General features: G+C 40.8%; 1 protein-coding gene across 5 annotated transcripts in view; it reads left to right on the plus strand.

The window, feature by feature from the left end:
• DACH2 (dachshund family transcription factor 2) overlaps positions 1-18,361 on the plus strand; it is a 235,942-nt gene extending 217,581 nt beyond the window's left edge. For 2 of the 5 annotated variants that reach the window (XM_063170827.1, XM_063170832.1), the window contains exons 8-12: positions 4,458-4,603; positions 5,113-5,260; positions 6,612-6,755; positions 9,757-9,827; positions 17,354-18,361. In XM_063170827.1, coding sequence (XP_063026897.1) covers positions 4,458-4,603; positions 5,113-5,260; positions 6,612-6,755; positions 9,757-9,827; positions 17,354-17,410 — 566 coding nt within the window. In that variant the 3' untranslated portion in view covers positions 17,411-18,361. The remainder of the gene's footprint in view (positions 1-4,457; positions 4,604-5,112; positions 5,261-6,611; positions 6,756-9,756; positions 9,828-17,353) is intronic. The other 3 variants (XM_063170828.1, XM_063170830.1, XM_063170831.1) reach the window with 3 other exon arrangements.
• Positions 18,362-22,984: the final 4,623 nt, after the last annotated feature.

Raw genomic sequence — 22,984 nt, forward strand, 5'->3', positions numbered from 1 at the left:
GTGAAGTTTTTCCTGCCAAAGCTCAGTAGTGAACAAGGCTTGTATCAGTCACTGGGAAACGAAATGAAATCTGATTTAAAGGTACTGCACTGGATTAATCAGCTGCTCCTCAATTGCATTCATTGACCCCATTCATTCAGGGGCTGTAATTAAGAAAAACAACAGTGACTTTAAATTTGGCACCTGAATCACAAGGTTAAAGCACTAAATTTCTGCCTGGTGCCTGGTTTACAGGAGACATGACTTTTCTCATTGATGATCAGGAGTCTCAGCTCCTGGCAGAGCAGCAATGAGTGAGGGAGGAAAAATATAGAGGGTTATGGAGGATTTTGGAAGTTATTAAGACATCGAAGACAGATAACTCTGTACTTGTGGAATTAGAAATACAAAATACTTGAAATAAACAATCTTCTGATTACAGATTTTTTTCACACTTGTTTTGCTGTAAAAGAAAAAAACAGCCTGGCTTCTAGTTAAGCAATACAGAAGTAGCCAAGATTTAAAATTAAAATAAGAAATCTCTTTCAGAAAACTGATTTTGCAGAATTTTAGCCCTAATTATATTAAAATACCCATGTTTGGACACCACCTAGAGCTGGTGAAGATACATCAGTCTGCATGATTCTGTCAGGTCTTTGGGCAAATAATGGTATTTCAAATACATATTTTACTTTCAGAGATGAGTCACACAGACAACCCAGCTGATGTTGCAAATCCTCTGCTTTATTTTATTAAAAGACAAAGAGGTCCATTAGAGTATCCAGGCTGTTCTGTAACTATGGGCCATTAAATGTAATCCCCATCACTCAGGTATGAAACTCAAAGAATTACAGTTTTAATAAACCACTTCAGTCCTTGGGTTTCTAAATTTTATGCCACAGGCAGGGAAAAGGAGTGACCCAGCCACCATCTGTGTCCAAACCCATCTTCTTATCCCTGCCTGAGGGGTTTCTGAGATCAAATGTCCTGGTTAGTAACTAACAGGTTAATAACTATAAATCCTGTATCAATTGTTTCTCTCTCCTCCATATGCCATGTATTTATTTAATGTATGAGTTACATTCTGTGAGCTGTTGGAGGTGAATAATGCTCCTACAGCTCCAGGTAGATAAAGTTTTTAAATGCATGAGAAGAAATAACTTGGTGGTCTAACCAGTGTAAATTGTACCTTTAATATTTCTCCCTTATTTTGAGAGGGATGTGGCATTCCAAGTGGATCGGGGCTGTGACTGATGGGTTTAAAAACATGCCTTCTGAAAGAAAATAAACCAGCTGGCAAATAAAAGTGCCTGTTGGTTTGGGCCGTGCAGGGAGCAATTCGCGTTCCCCACGTTCCCAGTGCTGTGTTGAGTCTGGAGGTTGATGCTTCATTTGCCAATCCCTGTTCCTGCAATTTAGGCAGAAGACAGAAGATGAAATACTTAAGCATATTGAATTAAGAGCAAGAAACTTCCTAGCAGATTTCTGTGTGCTTTCCCAGGATGATACTCCATTCACTGTTAGTGTTTACTGTGTATTTCTTTGCTCTGCAGTATAATTCTTACTTTCATCTATTCATCTGGATGTCAGCTAGAAATTAAAATGAAAAGACTGCACTCTAAATGGATTCCTGAATGCTTTTATAAAGCATGGCAGGTTTAACAAACAGGCTCGATAAAAGTAGTTCCCACTTTGCTTCAATAATCAGAAAGGTTGTTTGTGTCCTTGGTCAGCCTGGAGCTGTCTTGGCTTTATTTCTTGCTTATTCTGTTGTATTGTATATGCGAGTGCAGCTTTTAGCATTTATATTTTAGTGGTGTTTAAAATCAAAATCCTTAAATCAACATTATTTTTTTTCCATTAAAGAGATGCATTTGATACAGTCCCCAAGAAATGCTTCCAGCACATGCCATTTTTAATTGCTTTACCAATTATGATTCCTCAAGTCTAGCTAATAAATTTCTGCCTAACTGTGCACTTATTCAGAGCATGGGCGAGATGTAGACACCATTCAGATGTGAAGACCTATTACAAGATTGAAATAGATTTCTAATGCATTTATCATTCATCTTTGCAGAGTGTGATTTCAATCAGAAAAAAAAATGATGAATGGTTTGACAGTTTCCGCCCATATACGCTAAAACATAATATGCTGCTTCTAGTTTCAGCTATTACAGACTTTAACATGCAATGTGACCTTGGTCTGCAAAGCATGTTTGGTTAGCACAAAACCTTAATCATAAGAAGTCATAAGTAGAATCCTTCTTCTTTACTGCCCTTTTTCTGGGACTTGGAAATTTATTGCTTCTGGGACAGGTAGGATATGAACAATGGGCCAAATAGAGTCCAGGGTTATCTCATCTGTGTGAAAACTGCTGCTGAAAATCGATGTGACCTCTGCTACACTGTCATCCCAATTCCCACCCTCTGTGTCCTATTTGTCTTTTGGTAGAAGCTTAGATCTGTGTGCTGTCTCTATGTGTCTCTCTTGGGCCAGATTATCAAAATGAATCATTGCCTGCATACCTCTTATATTTCTATTTATTTTCCTGGTGTTGACTAGGTCTGATGAAATATGATTCTTTTTGCATTTGATCCTCACTGCAGCAAGCAGCACCTAATTTAGCTGTGTCTATCTCTTTAAAGAAGAGTAATACTATTTTGAAACTTCAATCTGCTGTACAGTAGCATTACAAACCATAGACCATGCAACCTGTCTTCACAGTCAATAGTAATTTTCCTTTCGGCCAATTTAATGTTATTACTTTCATCTCCAAATAGCAGAGATTTCTAGAGGTGTTAGAGCAGCTCCAGTTTTGTTATGCCTACTTCATGTATTGCCTTCTTTTTCAAGTGCCACTTCTGTTTAGTCTTTTGTGTCTCCGTGGCTTCGCTGTTATTTCTGTGTGGCACCATGTGTGACAAGTAATCAAGTTATTTTAAAAACTCTGCCACTGATATGCTTGAATGTGAGAAATGGTGTGTCTGAATCAGCACAAACTTTGTGGTCTGCGTTTGTTACCTGAGCTGGAATTTTTTAAATGGATCACCTAAATTCCATCTAAGATGCCACCTCTGAGGACATGTGGAGGTTACTGGCTTTTGTTATTAGTCCTGAAAATCATTAGGAAGATGTTCCATTTAATGAACTCACAGAGAAAAGACAAAATACTCCCAAACCAGAGATTTCAATGAATACTTGAAAACTGCTAATGCTCCTGGTTTGTTGTCAGGTGGATGCAAGAAGTGCAGCTCAGTGGAGGCTCCTGAGTGTGTCACACCAGAAAACAGTGCTGCAGTGGAGACACCCTGGGTTAATTAGTTGTCAGATTCTTTTTAAGTTGTTTATTCCTTAAAAACGGGAGTGGGAGAAGGAGACCTTTTGAATATGGTGTGGTCTAATTGTAAATTCAGGCTTTAATATGACCAGGGCACTTGACAGATGAAACTCTGGGAGCTGGCTGGCTGCTGTCCTGTCTGGCATTAGGAGCTTATGGCCAAGGCAGGGATCACAGGCTTCACTCAAAGATATATATATGTGTATATATATGTGTGTGTATATATATATATATAAAGAGAGAGAGAGAGACTGGAATATTGCACAGAAGTATTATTTTTAGCATTTCAGAGTGAAAGAATTGTACAAAGTTTGGCTTCAGTCACAGCTAGATTTTAATTGTGTGGTTTTCAGCAATTAAAATGAATATGTGGGAAGAAGTACCCACAGGGATCTGAGAGAAGGAGCTACATCTACTGTCCTAAAAGATATTTCAATTATTCTATTCAAAATTGGGAGTTCCTTGGTGATAGTATTGATTCCTCACCAAATTGAAGGGATTCTAGAAAAAAAACAATTCCTAACATTGTTTCTTTCTGGATACACATTTCTGCTGTCTGTGCACAGCGTGATCTATACCCACTCCATGCATTTGCAAGGAGTGAAGGGGGAGCTGCCAGGCCCCAGTTTGCTCTGTGCAGGAGATGCTCCAGTTCCAAGCAGTGCTGGCAGAGGGGATGGATGACTCAGTGGAGATTATTTACTGCTGAGCATGGGAAGGGGAAAGGTAAAGAAGTAAAGAGATGTGATACATTCCTTGATTAGAATTTTGCCAAGGTTATAGCAACAAAAAACACACATCACAGAATGGCAAACATGATAGAATGAAGACAGGTCATTCAGGTTTAATGAACTGCGTAATACTGTTATAATTCTGTGGTATAATTCTGTAGAATTTGAGATATAATAGTCTGTACTCCATTACAGCTGTGTTATAGGCTCAGTGTATTGATTATTGTTCTGTACTATTTTGCCAGCTTGCCTTGGCAACAGTCCCAGCTGCCCAAAGACTGAAACAATGTTGATTTTACTAATGCACTTTTTTTTTTACTTCCAGATAAACAAAATGCTAGTTGCTAGAAATTACAGTCACCTATATTTCCAATGCTTTCTGATGTTGCTTTTGAACCTATCTTTACAGAAGAGGTCCAAATTGCCATTCCAATAATGAAACCAACCTTAGATAAAGTCCAACTGGCTGGACAGGCCTTGCCTCCTGGATTTCCGGCGCCATTTCTTTTTGCTGATGGTCTTTCATCAGTAGAAACACTATTAACCAACATTCAGGTAAATTCTTCTCTACAGGGCCAGGTTATGGCATGATAGATAACATGTGTTTCTTTTGCACTCTTTAAAAAGTTACAGAAACTATTTTGTATTTGTAGTTTCTCATCTCTTTAATTAATGTCATGTTTAGGTTTCCGCTCTCCCTGGCCTTACCAGTCATGGAAGGGTTTCATACATTGTATATTTGACTTAATAATTGGCAATATTTGAAATTCACCATTCTCATTATTCCTGCAGTGCTCTCTGCAGTTACTGAGGTGAGCAGAGACATGGCACTGTGTATGTAACCAAATTAACCAAAGCTGTACTGAATGATTCCATGCCACAAAATTCCTCATAAATAACTCCAACATTAGCTACTTCCAATACCCAGTTTGTGTTTCAGGTCTGTAGGTTCCTGCTTCTAATCTTTCTGTTTTCCTAGAGGGTGTAAAAGAAACAAGTGGATGAATTTTGTCACTGCTGAAAGAAAATGGGGTTTTCAGATCTTGCATCTGTGTGTGTTTTAGGGCCTGCTGAAAGTGGCTGTGGACAATGCAAGAGTCCAGGAAAAGCAGATACAGCAGGAAAAGAAAGAGTTAAAGATGGAGCTTTGTAGAGAGCGAGAACTACGAGAGAGCTTGGAAAGGCAACTCACAGCTGAGCTGCAAAGCAGAGGTGAGTGAGTGAAAAATGGAGTTTGGGTGTCTGTGAAATGTGGAGCCCTTTGGCATTTCCAGCTGGAGCTGTCGAGGGCTCAGAGCTGACTGACATTCATACTGGGGTGAGGCAGCAGTGGGCCTGCCCTGGTAATGAAAGATTCAAATCTCCCAGAACCAGAGCTAAGCACAGGTTTCTGTGAGCAGAAGGAGCAGATGCTGAAGGATTATTACCTGTAGGGAACTGGCCCCAGAGAGTTCTGGCAGGTTCTGAGAGGGAAGCTGGGGCAGTTCCATGGCTTCCAGGTGTATCAGCATCACTCTGCCCACGTATTCCCAGCCTGATTTCTTCATTTGACAGCTTTAATTTCTTTTTGTTTCTGCTGCTATCCTCCAAGCATCATCAGTCCTACTGTGAGAAAGACATGGCTTTAATTTGGGTATTTAAGTGATTTTTTTTTCATTACTTCCCTGGCCCACATTTCTGCAGCTTCAGTGCTGCTCAGTTGGTCTTGTAGAGAACTTCAGCTCAACAAAATAGAGCTGTGAGAAATTGTCTGCCCAAGTGCAAGATCTGAACCAAATATTCCTAGATTATTTTTTTTTGCATCAGGAGATTGAGGTGCAGTAGCACACCCCAGATGAGGCCTTCTGAGACAAAACCATGACTGCTTAGAAGCTTTTGATAATAATAGGCAATTAAATTGGTAAATCTGAATTTCTCGCTGTGCTGCTGCAAAGGAGGCAGTATTAGAATTCTTTTTAAAATTCAGATCTGCATCTGAAGGAAAGGAACAGCACTTCATGTGCCAAAAGCTACTTCTAGATTACATCCATGAAATCAGAAAGATAAAACTAGATAAGACCAAAAGTGGAGGTACCAAGGGCTTTCTTCCTGTGCTTTTTGAATGGAAATTGGGTGTGTGGAGCTTTCTGCAGTGCCAGGTCTCACTTAGAGGCACCAAAGGGCACCTCTCAGTTGAGTTGAGAAGGGTCAGTAAATCCTGCTGAAGCTGTGAAATTGCAGTGGATGCCCAGAAATGTGTGATGGGACTGTGTATTTCTGTAAAACAAAACTGAGCTCCTTAGGACAGCACAGTGTGCCCCTCCTGAATCACAGATAACTCACCAGAAACTTCAGGTCATTCACAGACTTTGATAGCTCCTGACTTGTGAGAGAATTTCACCAATAATCACCTCCTCAGAATTGTTTGTCTTTTAGGTCACCACCACATGCACATCTTTATTGTTGTAGGAGTCCTGAGCTAGAAATGCACCTTTGAATATTGAACATAAACTAATTTTTTACTGTCTCCATCATCTGTTAATTGAGCCCTGACAACCGTTCTTACACTGTATTTACATTTCAGCCACAATTCAAAAACGCTTGAAGAAAGAGAAGAAGGCAAAGAGAAAATTGCAGGAAGCTTTGGAATTTGAATCCAAGAGAAGAGAACAAGTGGAGCAGGCTCTGAAACAGGCCACATCAGGTGACGGTCTCAGGATGTTAAATGGTAATGTCTTAGTTGGCCTTTCACAGTCAGCTTAAAATGATGTTTGATTGAGTGAGGAAAAAAAATCAGATGGTGCACAGAGCAAATTTCAGAATAAACCCCCACAATTCTTTCCTGAAATAATGAAAAATCTATTTCAGGCTATGTGCTCTGGGTCGAGAATTAAAAAAAATAAATAAGTCTGCAACTAGAGAAACAGACAGAGCAGTTTACAGAGATGACAAGAAATGCTGAATATATTACAGAGAAATCTGTTACAGTGCCAGCTAAGACAATGTGAAATTTGGTTCCTATAAGGTTCTGTGAACTCTTCTCTCCCAGCAGATTCATTTTTAGAACTGCTGAGCTTCATTTCAAAAGCTGTTTGGCTGAAGTTTGCTCAGCCTCAGGACCTATTAAGTTTGTTAAATATGTATCAGCTTTCAGAGCTGACTGGGTTTTGAACACTTCCCAAATATTCTTGTGAAACAAAAGCAAATCAGTTCATCTCCTAAACAGTGATTAAGTTCTGGCTACCAGGAGAATTTGCCTTTTGTGCTTAAGATGATTCTGGCCAAACTTTAGAGCTTTGGTTTGAACATTTAGGACTGAACCTAGCTTATATTTAATTAATTTCACGTTCTGCAGCTAAGGTTTATTCTGTGCATCCCTACCTGGAGTCTCTGCAGAGGCTCAGGAATCAGAGTGACGTTCGGTCCCTGCTGCATTCAGGTGTCCTGTGGTGTGTTAATTTGTGCTGCCTGCTTTGGGCACTGCTAGAGACTGCAGAGTGCAAAAGCTGCCTGACTGCTGAGCAAAAATAATGAATTTGGCTTGTCTGGAGTTCTCAGCTGTGAGAGCTGCCCACACTGTTGCCTAAAGGCAGGGCAGGGCTGTGTGTGTGCCCTGGCACAGCAGTGCTCTGCGGGAGATGGGAGCTGGGATTTATCTGGGGTACCAAGGCACATAAACTCTATGGGAGCAGCATTTCTCAGAGGCTCCTCTCATCTGCTCTTCAGAGCCCTGCACATCCTGGAAGCAGGGACTGCCTGCTGTCCTGGAGCACTGGCAGTGGCCAGGGGCATCCAGGTGTGGATTCACAGCTGCAGTCACACCGGGGTGGGGACGGTGACTGGGTAGAGTGGCTGGCCAAAGCCAGCAAAAAACCTCCACTCCTCAACTGGATCAAATACCCAGACTGGATGCCATGGACAGAACCAGCACCTTGAGAGGAAAGTCAGAAAAAACCTAAAATCCTGCTGTGCTGCAGGTCACTCCCCTGGGTGCTGCCACTGCAGAGAAGCACCTGCTGCTCACTCACCAGCCAGCAGCACCCAGCGGTTCTGGAAGCCACAAATCCAGGGATACCAACGTTCCAGCAGTGTGATTAACACACCTTTACAGCTGCTAGTGTAGGCCTGGCTGCAGCAGTTTGATTTGCAGGCACACTCAGGTAGTCATATATATGTTAGTGCCTGCAAGAAGCTGATATTTACATGCTAATCTGATTGCACATGCAAATCAGGTAGCTCATTAGCATCTTAATCCACAATTTAATTGCAGGTACAATTTTATGACAACAAAATGTGAAGGGCTATTCTGAGTATTTTTAATTTAACTTTGACAGTCTGTCTCATTTAACAGATGCTGTTATTAGTTACAGATGACTTTGTCATTTTTGGTATATACAACGTGTACTCTGAAGGGTTTGAGAAGAAAGAACCTTTTCAGATTGATAGGTCAGTGCCCTGCACTTGCCTTCAGAACAGGAATCTGAGTAAGGGAAGCCCTGCAGAGTGGCAGTCACTTATAATTTTATAAGGAAAAAAAAGTATACGTGAAAATACTGCTTTTTTATCACATATACATTTATAGAGCTATAATGCACACATGACATGAATTTCACTTACACATTTATTGCTGAGCTATTGCTGTCCTGTAAGGATTGTACTTCTCAGGGTTGCCCTGCTTTCACTCAGGGCTCAGTTACTGCAGGGTCACCAGCAGAGCATCACCTCTGTGACAGATCCTGACACTCAGCTGAAGGGATCTGTGAAAGCAGCAGTGCAGTTATTCCCTGTTTGAGAATGTCCAGAACAGGCTTTTGCACAAAAAAAGCCCCAAACTGTACACACAGCTTCCTTTCAGGTGTGGGTTTTTCCTTCCTGTAATTTCTAAGGGCTGTGTGATAAGGGAAGCAGATGTTTCTCCAGGATTTGAGGTGCCATGGATTCAAATCACATCCCCTTCATGCTAATCCTTGTTGGCACAAGGTGCATCGTGGCATCTGTTCCTGTAACACCCTGGGGTGTTGGAGCCCCTGCCCCCACCCCAAGGACTGTGCAGACACAGGGATCACCAACATGAAATTAAACAGGTCCAGAGTGAGTGTCATGAGACTCCTGCTCAACTTGGGGAAAAATAAAAAAGAGCACAGTCCTCTTTGGAAAGCTCTTCTCAGAGATCTGGAAATGTTTCACATAATATGACAGCTGTAATTTGGGTTTGGGTGGTAACACATGCTCACACATCCCGAGCTGAGGTTGGAAATGCAATTTGCACAGTTCTTATCTGTAACATGCACTCACACAAACTGAGACACACACACCCCAAAACTGTTGCCTGGCACTGGCTGTATTCTTCAACTCTGTAATTTGGAGGTACTTGGCTATATACAAGAGTCAATGCAGTTTAATATTATCGCAGTTTAATTTCAACTTTTATTTTTCATGTGTCAGATGCCCTCATTCTCCAAGAGGATTTTGCAGACATATTATTACCACGTGTTGGTTATTATCTGATCGTCAGACAAATGTGAAGCACGTTAAAAATAATTCACTGTGAGACCAGTAATGTTTGCACATTTTGGAAACAATTTACTACTGAAAATTCTGTGAGGACCAAATGTTTTATGCAAGACCATGTTAACTTGGAGAGCACCCTAGTTTGCTATAAATATTTTTCTAAAATGCATGAGAGAGGGGCAAAGGGAAATGCATTAATCTTGTCTCCCATCTTTCAGATGCTGGAATCCCGGATATGGAAATAGAACACAACGGAACCCAACATGACAGTGCAGCCATGCAAGGTGCAGTATGTACCACAGCTCCTCACTTGTGTGTTTGTCATTAAAAGTTTGTTTAATCGTTTTTATATCTGTTTTCATGATTTAAGATCAATGTAAATTACAGAGCTTCAGTTTGTTTTCCTGTTTGATATACGGAAAGATCTGTATCTTTGTAAGATTCTGATCTTTGTAAGAGCAAAGATCAGAAATTACCTGTACAGAACAGAAATTAACTTTACAAGATTCAGAAATTAAGTAGAGGTGATATTTAGCTGAAGTAATTTAGAGGTGCTGTTTGTTTTAAAACTGATATTTATCTGCTAAGACAAATGCCTTTAGTGCAAAAGGGGTTTTATATATGATTTATCATATGAAATATTTTACCTCTAGTCTTTACCTACCTATCAGGTTTGCAGATGTTTTCAAAAAATGCATGAACTGCAAGTGAGAAAGAAGAGCCATGTTCACGTTATGGGCAGTTGTCTGGTGCTACTTTTCCCTCACTGTGTGGCTGTGTGTAAGTGCAGCTCCTCCAGGTATGGCCTGAGTGCTTCCCAAAGAGCAGGAAATGAGTTCTGGCTGCAGGTCTGGGACGTGAGGAGTCGTGAAATCCTCCTTTGCGACAGGGATATTCCCAAGGGATATTCCCATTCCTGGTGGAAGCTTCTTTGAGCCGCACAGAAAATCCACAGTCACCTGTGATAAAATCTGCTCTGAGCAATTTGAACATTGGAATTCTCTGATGAAAGTCCAACTTGTAGAATTTTTCTCCCATCAGTCCTGTGCCATTTTCATTCCAGACCATTCAGTTCTCTGCTGGCAGCCTGCAGACAGCAGCCTCTTCCACAGAACTGCTGCTTCTTAGAGCAATCCCACCCTTTCTCTGCTTCATGGGATGGTGATGTGCAGAAATCCCCTGTGCTGAGGCAGTTTGTGCAGACAGGAGAGGGGCTGCAGTGCACTTAGAGACACAAACCTCACTTGAGCACTTCTCTTCAGCTGGGGAAGGTTTGACTTGCATACCTCTGGTATGCATCTGTCGTCCATCTGCCATCCTTATAGGAAAGCTTTCAAATATTTTTACTGCTGTCTCTTCTTGTGATTTTAGATTCATATGCTCTGTATGACAGAGAAGGAGAATCACAGCTTTATTGTAATGCAGATATATACATCTGACATATGTGTGTATATATATGTGCACATGTAATGAGAGCTGTGCTCTAAATATTGCAATTGGAAAATTGCTGCTGCCAGAAATAGTCAAAATATTGGATCAGCACTTGGGACACATGTATTTAAATTTGATGAGCAAAATGTTCCTTACATTTCTGATCTGTTCATGGGACCTGCTGAGAGGAGTGCTCAGTGCTCTTCCAGACAACTCTGAGAGTCAAAGGTGCATCTGGGCAGACTCTGGTAAGGAAGAGAAAGGTAATTTCAGTTTTCAGTTGAAGAAAAACCATGGCACTCGGCTCAAATGTGTCTTTCCATCAAAAATGAGTAAAAATACTGTGAGGAAAGTGATGCACAGCCACTTCCAGAAACCATTTACGTGCCTGAAGGAATCAAGAGAAGTTTATGTTACCTGTAGTTTATTAATACACAGGAAAGCCTTGTGACTTTTACCGTTTTTATTTCAAGTTGAGTTTTTGGTTTTTTTTTTTCCTTTTAATCTGATCTGAACTACATCATCCCTTCAGGTATGAGAGGCTTTGGCTCAGGAAGTTTTTATTAATCGTGGCCAAGGGGAGAGCTGGATATTCTCTGTTTTGTGTCCCTGGGCTCAGTGGGAGCAGGACATGGCCTGGGCAGCAGGAGCTGCACCCCTGTCCCATGTCCCTGTCCCTCCCATTCCCTTTTCTGCCCTGCTGGCTCTGACCCCCCTGGCTGGTAATCCTGCTCGTGGGGACCCGTGAGGAGCTGAGCCACTTGGTCACTAAACACTCTCAGCTGATAAAAAGCTTTCTGGAGAGCTCTCTGTGGAGCTTGTTTAGATTTCAAAGTGTTCCTGTCCTGTAGTACCATCTCTTTCATTTTTATTTGTGCTGATACTGTAATAACTTTTTATTCCCTTTCCTTTGATAACCATTCGTGTCCCTGACAGCTCCTATTGCTGCTGCAGCTCTGACAATTGGAGCACACTCCCTCACTGCCCCTGTCATTTGCTGCCTTTGTTTTTTGGGCCCTGGGAGGAGGAAGGGGCAAAACACATGTCCCTGATACAAAGCTGTTTGCAGGCTTCCAAAATCTCTGTCAGTTGCTCAGAAAAAAAGCTTTAGCATCAATACAGAGCTTTCTTTTTCCGTTGTCAATAGCTCTGCTGGACAGAAATCTATCATTCACACAGTGCTTTTCCTTTGAAATTCAATTAGTTCCACTGCCAGTATCTCTTTAAGATGGTTTAAAGGAAAATTACAGAACTACTGCACAGCCACCTTTCACAGTGATTAAGTCATATCATATTTTATGCTCATTTCTTAAAATGATTTTATTAACACAAGCTGTTCATGTACTGCGTTTCTGATCTGCATTATAAATCTTTTCCATTTAGTTGACTCATTTTCCCTCTGCTTTGTATATTAATTGAACAGAAATTTCATGCAGATGAGACTTAAAACTTTTTTGAACTTTGCAGTCTAATGCCTCCATATCCCAGATGTAGTTCAGAGCTGGAGCTGGGAGGTTTTTAGGTGGCAGAGGAGATCAGAGCAGGTGATGAGCACTCAGACACCCTCCTGCTCCTCCTTCCACCACTCACTCCTGGGCCAGCACCACAGTGCATCAACCATTTTATCAGCCAATCTCCCTTCCACATAAAATAAACATACTGGGTGTCATTAAGTGCACCTTCAGATCAATGATTTTTGCAAATGACATTCAAGTACCATTCGAGTAGTGCATTTTTGCTGATAAAAGCAAATTAAATTAGCACAACTACAAGTGTGCTGATAAAAACTAAAACCGAACAGCAGCACCATTAGCTAACAAAGTAATATTTTCTCTTTACTGCTTTCTGCCATTTAGTTATTATCCTATTGGAAATCTAATTATAATCCTTTTACTCCCTAGTCAAACTTCACAGTTTTTGCAAGCTTAGCACTGACAAGTGATTTCATTACATTTGATTGCCCGCGCCCAGATTGACTTAACTTCACTCCGAGACCTAAAAGCCCTCTCAGTTTCTCAGATTCCCTGTTTGCACATTACAGCAACAGCTCCTTTAATTAATTAGCATGAACAGCAGTAACATGAACTGCTGAACAGAAAATAACATCATTTTATGATCGCAGGGAGACTTCTCCTTTTGCATGTTTATACCTTAGTTAACTTTTGTATTACAATATTTCATTGTTAGGGGATAGCGGAACAATCAGCAAAGCAATGTTAGCTTAAAATCTTAAAAAGTAGATGTTACAGTAATACTTGATAACAACAATTTACAAAAAATAAAATTTTTGGAAGGAGGCAGCAGCATAGGCAGGCAGGCTTTCCTGAGGTGAAAATGTACTTCACTGTGCCTGCAACAGGAGGGTGACCCAGGGCTGCTGCTGCTGTTTTTGTTTGTGACATAACCTGGAAGAGATTTGGCACAAAAACTCTGGGGTTACTGTGAATAACATTTTATTTTTATCTAACATGTCAATAACATTTTATTTACTTGTCAAAGATGAAGGACTGGTATAGTTTGGAACATATTTTGGGGTCTATCATGGACTGGACTTCAGTTCATTGGTGTTCTGATCTAACCAGAGTTCTCAAATCAAGCTGCTTTATCTGAGTCTTAGGCCTGTTCTTCCTCCTGCCCAAGCTGTGCTCTCTCCCTAGAGCGTGTCCTGCTCTGTAGGCTGTGGGTTATTAAACCCCTGGTGCCTTCCTCGTGCTGTGTCATTGCAGAGCTCCCAGAAAAGCTCTCAAAGCTCCTGTGCAGTTCCCAGAGTGTCACTCCATGCCCACACAGCCCCCTGCAGCTCAGAGCTGCCCCATAGGGGCTCACCAGGAACAGGCTCTGCAGGGACTCGCTACAAATCCTGGGTTCGGTTCAAGTTTTTTAACTCTCTTAACATGGATGAGGAAATACCTGACAGGGTCAAGTCCGCTGCCTTACACACAAAGGAAGAGGAAAAGAAATTCCTACCCAGCAGCTCTGTGGGTGAGCAGCCCTGCAGGGTCGGGCTGGGAGGAAGGAGAGGTTTTGGTACCAATCCCAAGGGATGCCCTGGGTTCAGCCAGCTCAAGTTATCAGAGAGGGCACCTCTGATATCATATCTGCACCTCTGCAGGGTGGAGAGAGGCCACAGGAAAGCGGGAGAGATGAAAGCAAACCAACCTTTGTTGGTACTGCTGCTCACAGGACCATTTATTGACCATGTTCTTCCTGGGTCAAGAGGGAGCTGTGCCTTGCTCTCTCACTGCTCAGTTTGAAGGATATTTGCAGGTAAAAGAGAAGTTTTGCTGGACAACCAATAAGCAGGCAAAGTAATTTTTACTTGTCATTCAGCTGAATGATCAGCCCAGATCCATCTTCTTTTTCTGGTAGTGAAGGCATCCTTTGGTGAGTTTTGGTCATTGCTCTGGTCCTTACCCACAAGCAGAGCCTGGATTCATTCCCCTTCCAGGCAGGCAGCACTTCTGTAGGGAAAGAGGAATTTTCTGAGGGATGTGATCTGTTGGAAAAGCAAACTGGTTTTGTCTGATTTTTTTCTTTGTACAAAGTAAGACACTGGTTCAAACTAATTAGCCCCAGCTTTGCAAGTTAATTTATTGTTACAGCATTGCATTTCCCATGTGTTGCTTCCTCCAAAGCTGAGCTTGGCTCTGACCTAACTGAGGTGCTGTTTACCCAGCCTGGGAAGGGTGGGGAGCTCATCTCCTGTGCAGTTGGACACTTGTTTTGTTTTAAAGTAGTTTAGGGAAATAAAGCTAGATTCCTGATTTAAAACAGATCTTGCAAAGGATCCAGAGATGTGGAATAGGCTGGGAAAAAAATTAAATGTGAATAAATATGGAGATGATGATTATTGCCTTTGGATTTGTTCTTTATGCATCCATTAAACCCTTGGAAGAAAAAGATAAATGATGATATTGTGGCTAAAAGGAGTGCAAGAGCTGCACCTACCCTGGGCTAACAACTCAGGGAAGAGAATTCTGTCCTGAGGGAAAATTCCAGTTATTAACACAGACTCTGGCTCACCAAGAAACTCAGAGATCTTTACTTGTCTTATACATTGTGAAGGGGAAAAAAACCCCTCCTTTCTAAATGTCTTGCTTATTAAGCCAGTCATGCATTGCTCTGTAGGCTGTAAAGCAGTGTAACATGCACAGGGGGCTCATAAGCATATTTAGTGTTAGGGAATATCATTTATACAGTTTTTATATTGTCAGTATTACCCCTAGAGAATGAGATTAGGCTTTAAACTACTGTAAATCTACGCTTTTGCTCACCTTTGTATAATTTCGTTTTTTAATAGAATGAAGCCCACATAAATGAATATTTGATTAAGGGATAAACCTGATAAAAGAATACATTTATTGCACACAGATTTATTCAAATCTTTGCTATATAATACAGTAAAGTGCTATAAAATGGTCTGTAGCTTGCAGTCAGCTGCACTGAGGAGATGGTGAATATTCTCCAGAAAAGATTAATTTGACAACATCACATTGTCTTTCCTGTGTAAGTGGGGGCACAGCTGCTCCCAGCACGTTAATTCCTCAGAGGTGATTGCTGTGTGACGTGGTTAATGCCATGAAATTCAGTTTATTGCACAGCAACAAAAAAAGTATTTTAATTTCTGGAGAATAATTGAGGGTGTTATAAAAAGGAAATATTTAACTATGCACTTTCTGTTCACTGATCAGTGATCTCTCCTGGGTGGCTGCACTGGGCTTGAGCTGTGGTATTTACTTTTCTCTCTTACAGGTATTCCAGATACTTCCATTGAACTTTCCTTGAGAAATAAAGGGGATTGGAAGGAAATATGGAAACCTGTTCCAAAGTTTAGTCAGCCCACAGTACCCTCAATGTCCTCATCTTACCTTAATTTAAAAATAATGCTTAAAATCTATAAAATAATACTTAAAATTTAATAAGAACCTAAAGAACAGCCTCCACTAGGGAAGAAGCCATGTGCAGCTTCCTAATGATCATGAGGAAAAGGAAAAAAAAAACCCAAACCACAAACAAACCCCACAGTGCTCAATCCTTGCATTTCTGCTGAACCCCCCCTGGCTTTAGTAATTCCCCACCAGGTTTAAAACAAGAATTTTCATCAGCCAATGGCCTGAAACTAATTTTAGTTCTTTCTTTGGAGGCTCCCAAACATCCCTCTGGAGTTATTATGTCCCTGGCTCTTGTGATCTTTATTTGTGCTTACATCCAAAATACGTATTAAATCATCTCAGTTTGGAGAGTCTGAGCCTCCTTAAAACCACAAAACATTCAATTACTAATTAGCTGTTTCCTGTTCCTAATGAAGTGAACATGTCGGATTTGGATTAAAATTCAGCTACTGCTCTCCTCTGTTTATGGTTCCAGATGTTTTTGTTTTATCTAGGAGGTTACTTTGACAGCTACTGCTAAATGATAAATCACTCATATTATAGCTGAAATGCATTTTGAAATTGAAATGTGGCAAACTTGGAGATTGCTCCAAGGATCAGTGTCAGTCTGCAGGTCAATACTTGTTCTTTCCTTAGGAGTGCTCGGTATTGGCGTATGTAAAACAGTAATGGGAGAGATGTCAACATTATACAAAATGCTGCTCCATATTATCATTTTGCTATCATCTTCCAGATCAGTTCTTGCAGATTTAGCTGGGTGGATTCATGATTCATTGTATAATGAGCAGGAATATGGATTCTTGTTAGCTTCAGTTTCTGTGGGCATTTCAATATTTATTTTTTCTCTGGGCTTTAAGTTGCTTAATGTGAAAAATCACAGTTGATAGGTACTATAACTAGGAATATTTTTATGAAGTGCTTTTCTGCTTCGTTCTCTAAATAAAGAAATAGAATTTTAAGAGAAATGTGGTGGTTTCTGAATGAAAGAACAGTTTTCCAAGAACAGATCCTGATTTACATTTTGTGGAAGCAGTGCAGTTTTAACGCCCTGTTCCCTGGCAGGTTTTGTGCAGGGTGTGTGGTAGAGCTGGTGCCTTGTCCCTGGGTCTGTCCCGGGGGGCAGCAATCCAACACGGGCTGCCTTTGGGAGAAAGGGTCTGTTTGATTAAAAAAATGCCTTAAAGGAAGAAAATCCAAATCAGAGTGTTTGAACCCATCCTGAGCCATTGCTGGCAAACACCTGGGCAAGTGCTGGTGGGTCTTTGTCCTTCCTTGGGGGCTTGGCCAGGTGTTGTCACCCATTGCCTCCTTTTCCTACACAAAACCTGCTCATGTGATGGACAGTTTAGTTTATATCACTTTTAGATCTGCTTATTTGGCTTGAGGAAAAAAAAAAATCCACAACCAAGTAAAGAAGCCACCCAAGTGTCAGTTAATTATAAAATGTTCAACTGTATAATTGACTTTTTCATTCTTTTTTGTTTCCCTCCAGAAAACAGAACATACATCAAGCCGACCATCATGTACTGAAGGAACCACCTATTGCTGAGAAATGTATAATGACCACTATTTGAAGACTATATAGTTCCTGAGAAATGACCCTTCCAACCTTTGATGCCTTCAGTACTGTGTGAGGAACAGGATTTGTAGCATGAAACTTGAAGGACAATTTCAAGCAATTTACTCTTGCTGCATTGAAAACTGCCGTATTAAGAAATACTGAGACTTTTTACAAGCTTACCATACCAAACCAAGCCTGTCACAACAGATCATTTTTAGGTCCCTGGAGATAGAAAGGAGTTTTAGTATTTTTAAGCACATACATCAATTATTTCCCCTCCCCACCCTGCCCCAAAAAAGAACTTTTTTTTTTTTTCCTTAGGAGGTGGCTATTACTGAATAGCAATGGCACAATGATTTTAAGCCACAATGGTCCTCACTGGCTGTACATCATACAAGTCCAGTTTATCACTGAAACTGTTCAACATGGAGCTGTTTCGATTGTGTTTATAAATTAAGCTTTGTTTACTGAAGCAGATACTCGATATATATTACGTTTTAAAAAGAAATGTGTGTACATTTTTTAAAAGAACGATGTAAAAATTGTCCTTTCATTAGATGACCGATTCAAAAGTGTGAGCTAAACCCTAATAGCTGATGTAATATGAGGATTATAATTGATGCTTTTTTTTTTAATGCTCAGTTCAGCTTGGCTTTTGGTCTTTTAAGATGGAAAAATGAATATGCAGTAGAGTGTTAGATAATGGAAACTTTTAAGTATGGTTTCTCTGTTGTACCATATTAAGTTAAAGTACACATTCTTTGTTAAAAATGTTCTTGCTAAAAATACAGTATTAAAAAGTTTTTTGTTTGACTTTGGAAATCTTTTAAGATTTTTTTTGGACTGTGAATTCCCATAGTAACTGTACTAATGCAAACCAGTATTTTGCACTATTAAAAATACTTGAAGAAATGACTTAATAAAGAGGGTGGGTTGGTATTAAGCATTTTCCTAATTATTGTATGCTCCAGATTCTGAACTTTGAAAACTGAGAACAACTGAAAGCTTCCCTTCTCAAAGCACGGCACTGAAAGCTGGTTTGAGTCAGATGGAATTAGGTGATCACCTGTTCCCTCTTTATTTTAATTCCTGGGTCAAAGGCACAGTGCTTATTTCCTTGCAAACTCCTGTCTATGTACACATGTTTACACACACATGCCCTGAATATAAATCACTGTCACTTAAAAACAAAAAAGACCTTTAAACAGATCTACAGGGAATATATTCCCTGTGATTATGTTTACTTCTGTCTGCATCTAAATGTAGAATGTTCACAATTTCTTTCATTTTTAACACTGCTTTTTTTCCTCATTAGCAGACTTTTGTAAACAGACTCTGCAGAATAGAATCACCTGATTTTATTTGTTCCTAAAAGAAATCTTTACCTTAACCAGTGTCCGTGCAAGAAAATGTGCTGCCCTCTGCTCTACAGGTGATCAAATGACTTATCAGAATATTCTTCCAATGTAAAAATTGGGGTTTTTTCAATATTATTTTATAAAAACTGTTCTAATAACTGCATTAATCATGCTGCCATTGATCAAACCATCAAAAGTTGAATGATACAAAAAACAGGAGCATTAGGAATTGTGAGTCCTCCTGATTCTTAATAAATGCTCATGTGTGAATAAAACATTGCAACAGCAGAACTTAAATTGGACCTTTAGGTATTACATTAATTTTAGTTTCAATTCCAGTGGGATTTTCTGAAGTGAGGGCTGGACTTTATTCTAAATCTTATTTTTAAAAGGAGTTGAAGCAGCCCTTGGGGTGCTGCAGCATTTCTGGCTGACCCAGTGCTGGCAGTGAAATGCAGATTTTGAACAGAGATCTTTGCTCAGTTATCCAGTATCGTGTATTTTAGAAAGACTTCATGTAACTAAATAACTCAGTCTTTAAAATAATGTTTTTGCACTTTCCTTTCATCCCCATAAAGGCTTTTTGAGCATTTTCCCCATCAGTGGCTGATATACATTCCTTAAGGCATCACTGAGTCTGGGTTGATGAGCACAGATTGATTCCTGCTCTGCCCATCCCAGATTGGTTTTAAATGTCAAAATTCTGACAAATGAATTTAGGAGACTGATAAACTGGAGAGACTGACTCTGTTTTCAGTCCTCACTAGGTGGCTCCTGGTAAGTATTGACAAAGCAAGAGGGTTTGGGTGTCAGCAGTGAGCAATGACATATAACAGTGAACAAACCTTGTGTGGAAGGAAGGTGTTAAAGCCTTTTAAAGGCTCACCCTTCCCCACCACACTCCTCCTCACTGGAACAGCCCCAGCACCTCTTGGGTTGGGTTTTGGGGTGGTTTTTGTCTGGCTGTGGGGCAGAGGGACACGGGGAGCCCCTCCTGCTGCAGTGGGAGCTCAGCTGGGCGTGTTTGGGGGCAGCACCCACAGCCCCTCTGCCAGCTCTGGCTCCCCAGGAGCCTCCCCAGGACTGTGGGGTGGCCACGGAGCCATCCTTGATCTTGGCTGAGTGCAAGGGGATGGAATGCAGACCATCATAAACCCCAGAGCATCAATAGTGCCCCATCTCCATTGGAAGCAGCCCACAGTAAGAGCATGGCTGTGCATTAAAACCTGGATGCTGCTTGAGGTAATTGCTGCCCACAAGGAAGTGGCCTGTAAATACATTTATTTACAGGCTATTTTTAGTAACATGACAAAACGTGGGCTCACCTGAATTGTTACAAATTTCCTTTGTGGCCTCAGCTGACCTCCACAACCCCTCCTGTGCCTGTGCATGCTCTGAGCCCTGAATACACATGGGAAATTCCCAGCCTGGGCTTGGATCTGGAACCTTTGGCAGCAGCAGCACTGATGGAGGCATTTCCACCTTCCCTGCAGCATCCGCTGGCCCTGCTGCCCTTGCTGGGGTGGGCAGGGAATTTAAAGAGGGGCTTTTCTAAGCCTGGCCATGTGCTATCATCATTTCTAATGCATCCTGCTAATGTTTAAGCACATGTAAAATCACTGTAACAAACAATCTGAACTTCAGTTCTGTCTGCAAATAAGGGTGTCTTTGATGATTTGAAGCTGAGATGGAAGGGCAGTAAAAAAAGTATTTTTATAATGATGTATTATGGATGGATAATGATTTGCTGCTGCTTTGTTATTGTACATCAAAGGAATCAATTGAAATGAGCCAGTTCAGTGTCAGCAGGGCACAAATGCTGCAGCTTCTGTGGGTGCTGCAGCCACCCTTGCCTTTGGACCTGGACCTGTTTGGGTCTCCTGTAGGAACAGAGCATCCTTTGCATGAACATTTGGGTGTGGGCATCTAAGGCAGGGAGGAAAATTCTCTTTGGAGCTCATTTTTTAAAATAAAAACTCCCATTTTTCTGAGTTTCTGTTACAAATGCAGTAAGATTTTACTACATCTTCATTATGTGATTCTGTTGACATAATCCAAAACTGTGAAAGCAGATACAGCACCATACATTAAAATGTTCTTATGATAAGTGATACTTTAAAAACTGGATGCTTTATAATAGTTTAACTATTTTACCATACATTCAGCCTTGCATGTTTGAAAATGCTTTCACAACTCTTTCAGAAAGGACACTGAAATGTGCATTCAATGAGGAGTAGATCCCTTTTCACTATCTATTAATTTTTTGTCTCCAAGGTGAGAAAAGGGGAGGGTTTTGCTGTGTGTACAAATAAATAAATAAATTTTACCTGCTGCTCCTGGTAAGAGAACAAGAATTCTGGAATAAATTCTGGCTGGTCAGAGGGAAGATGGAGATGGAGCAGCCAGAGAAGTGACATGTTCATATTGAGCTATACAAAATCCATCCAGCTCTAATTAATCACTGTGTGCTTCACTCAGCCCCCAGTGGGCCAGACTTACTTTTCACAAGAAAATCCAAAGTAAAACAGTGGAGACAAACTCAGTCCTGAGTTGTTACCTGATTATGGTAAGGTTTGTGTCACAGCTCCCTCACAGTGAATGTTGCAGTCCCACACCCTTGACATTAGGGTTATTAAGAGTTTTTGCTGGACACAGCCTGATTTAAATGCTCTACATGAGGCACCTGAATGTCCCAGCAGCACATGGATGGAGCAGGGCACCTTTGGGCCGTGCTGCAGGAGGGCAGGGAGGTGTTTGTGGTCACCCTGCCCTGCCTTTGGGCAGCTGGACACAGCAAGGAGCCTGCAGGGTGCTCCTTCAGCATCTGGGATTTGCCTGAAGCTTTACCTGGTTACCCAAAGCCACATGCCTGAAATGGATTGTCCCCCCGTCCAGCAAAGTGGCCAAACTGGAAAAACCACTGGCATTAAGTGAAACAAATTAGCTAAAAAGAGAGGAAAGGTTTAACAGGAATGAAAAATAAACCTTAATTCGCTCCAGTGCTGGTAGGATTTGGCATTTAACTTTAATCCTATGTTTCATTCTCTGTCAGGGAGGAATACCAGGTTTGTGTTTCCCCTGACAATTCGTGCCATTAGCTGAAAGTGTTTATTCCCTGAGCTGTGTGCCATCAGTTGATGATGCTGGACCCTTACAAAAGAGAGGTTTTGGCAGGAAAAATTCTTTAACATTTGGAACATTATTATGAAACATAATATTGTTCTTTGTAGATCAGTCCAAAGCTATTCCATGCCAATTGTTGCATTCTCTTCCTTGCTGTCAGCTGGAGCAGAGGGGGAAACCACATGCCTAAAAGTAGGAAAACAGACCAAAAATGCCTAAATAACAAGGAATAAACTCCCCATTGGACTTTTTCTGGATAGTTCTGTAAAGCTGCTGAAGACAGAAATGGCACACAGAGATTTTTGGTGTCAGATCAGTGCTTTGCATTTTATGTGATCATTTACTCCTGTGCAAAGTGAGTGTTTGGTAGCATTTGACAGCTGATTTAGTAACGTTTGACACCTATATTACAATGTTGAAATGACTTCACAATGTGCCAAGCAGTGGAAAAAGCTCTTGATTCTTTTCATGGATTTTTCTTTATAGTTGAATATTGAAATTCCATTCCAAAGGGAAAAAATATAATTCCTCACATCCTGACTGTAATTCTTTATTTCTTCTAGTATGTTATGTTCTGCCCATACTAACTTGGGGGGAAAAAAAGAAAAAAGCATAAAGGGGAAAGAGAAAAGCAATTGTGCTTAATCCACAGCCTGGATTCACAGGTGCTGACTCTTACACCAAACCAAACCCAGCTGAAAGGAGACACAGGGAAATGAGAACTCTGCCACTGGGAGGAGAAACCCTGCAGGACTAAGACTCCTGATTTGTGGAAGCTGGTAAGTGAATTGCATGCTTTTTATAGTTATCAGGTTTTTTGAAATTACCAGAAATTTTCACCAAATGAAAGTTTTGTTTTCACTTAAATTGGTTTTGACTTCTTCAAAGCAAACTCCCAAGGACAGAGTATTTATTTTTGGCTGCTTGAAGACAGGCAGTATCAGACTGTTCAGGATAGGGGTTGGTTACTTGATAATTTTTGTCAGCAATGTCACCTCTGTGCATAAAGTCACTGCAGTTCTGAGGTTACAAATGGAGCTTTTCCCACTCCAGGACAAGCCCAGTGAGGAGGATCATGGAC

Source organism: Melospiza melodia, chromosome 16 (genome assembly GCF_035770615.1).
Source record: "Melospiza melodia melodia isolate bMelMel2 chromosome 16, bMelMel2.pri, whole genome shotgun sequence".
Classification (NCBI taxonomy): Eukaryota; Metazoa; Chordata; class Aves; order Passeriformes; family Passerellidae; genus Melospiza; species Melospiza melodia.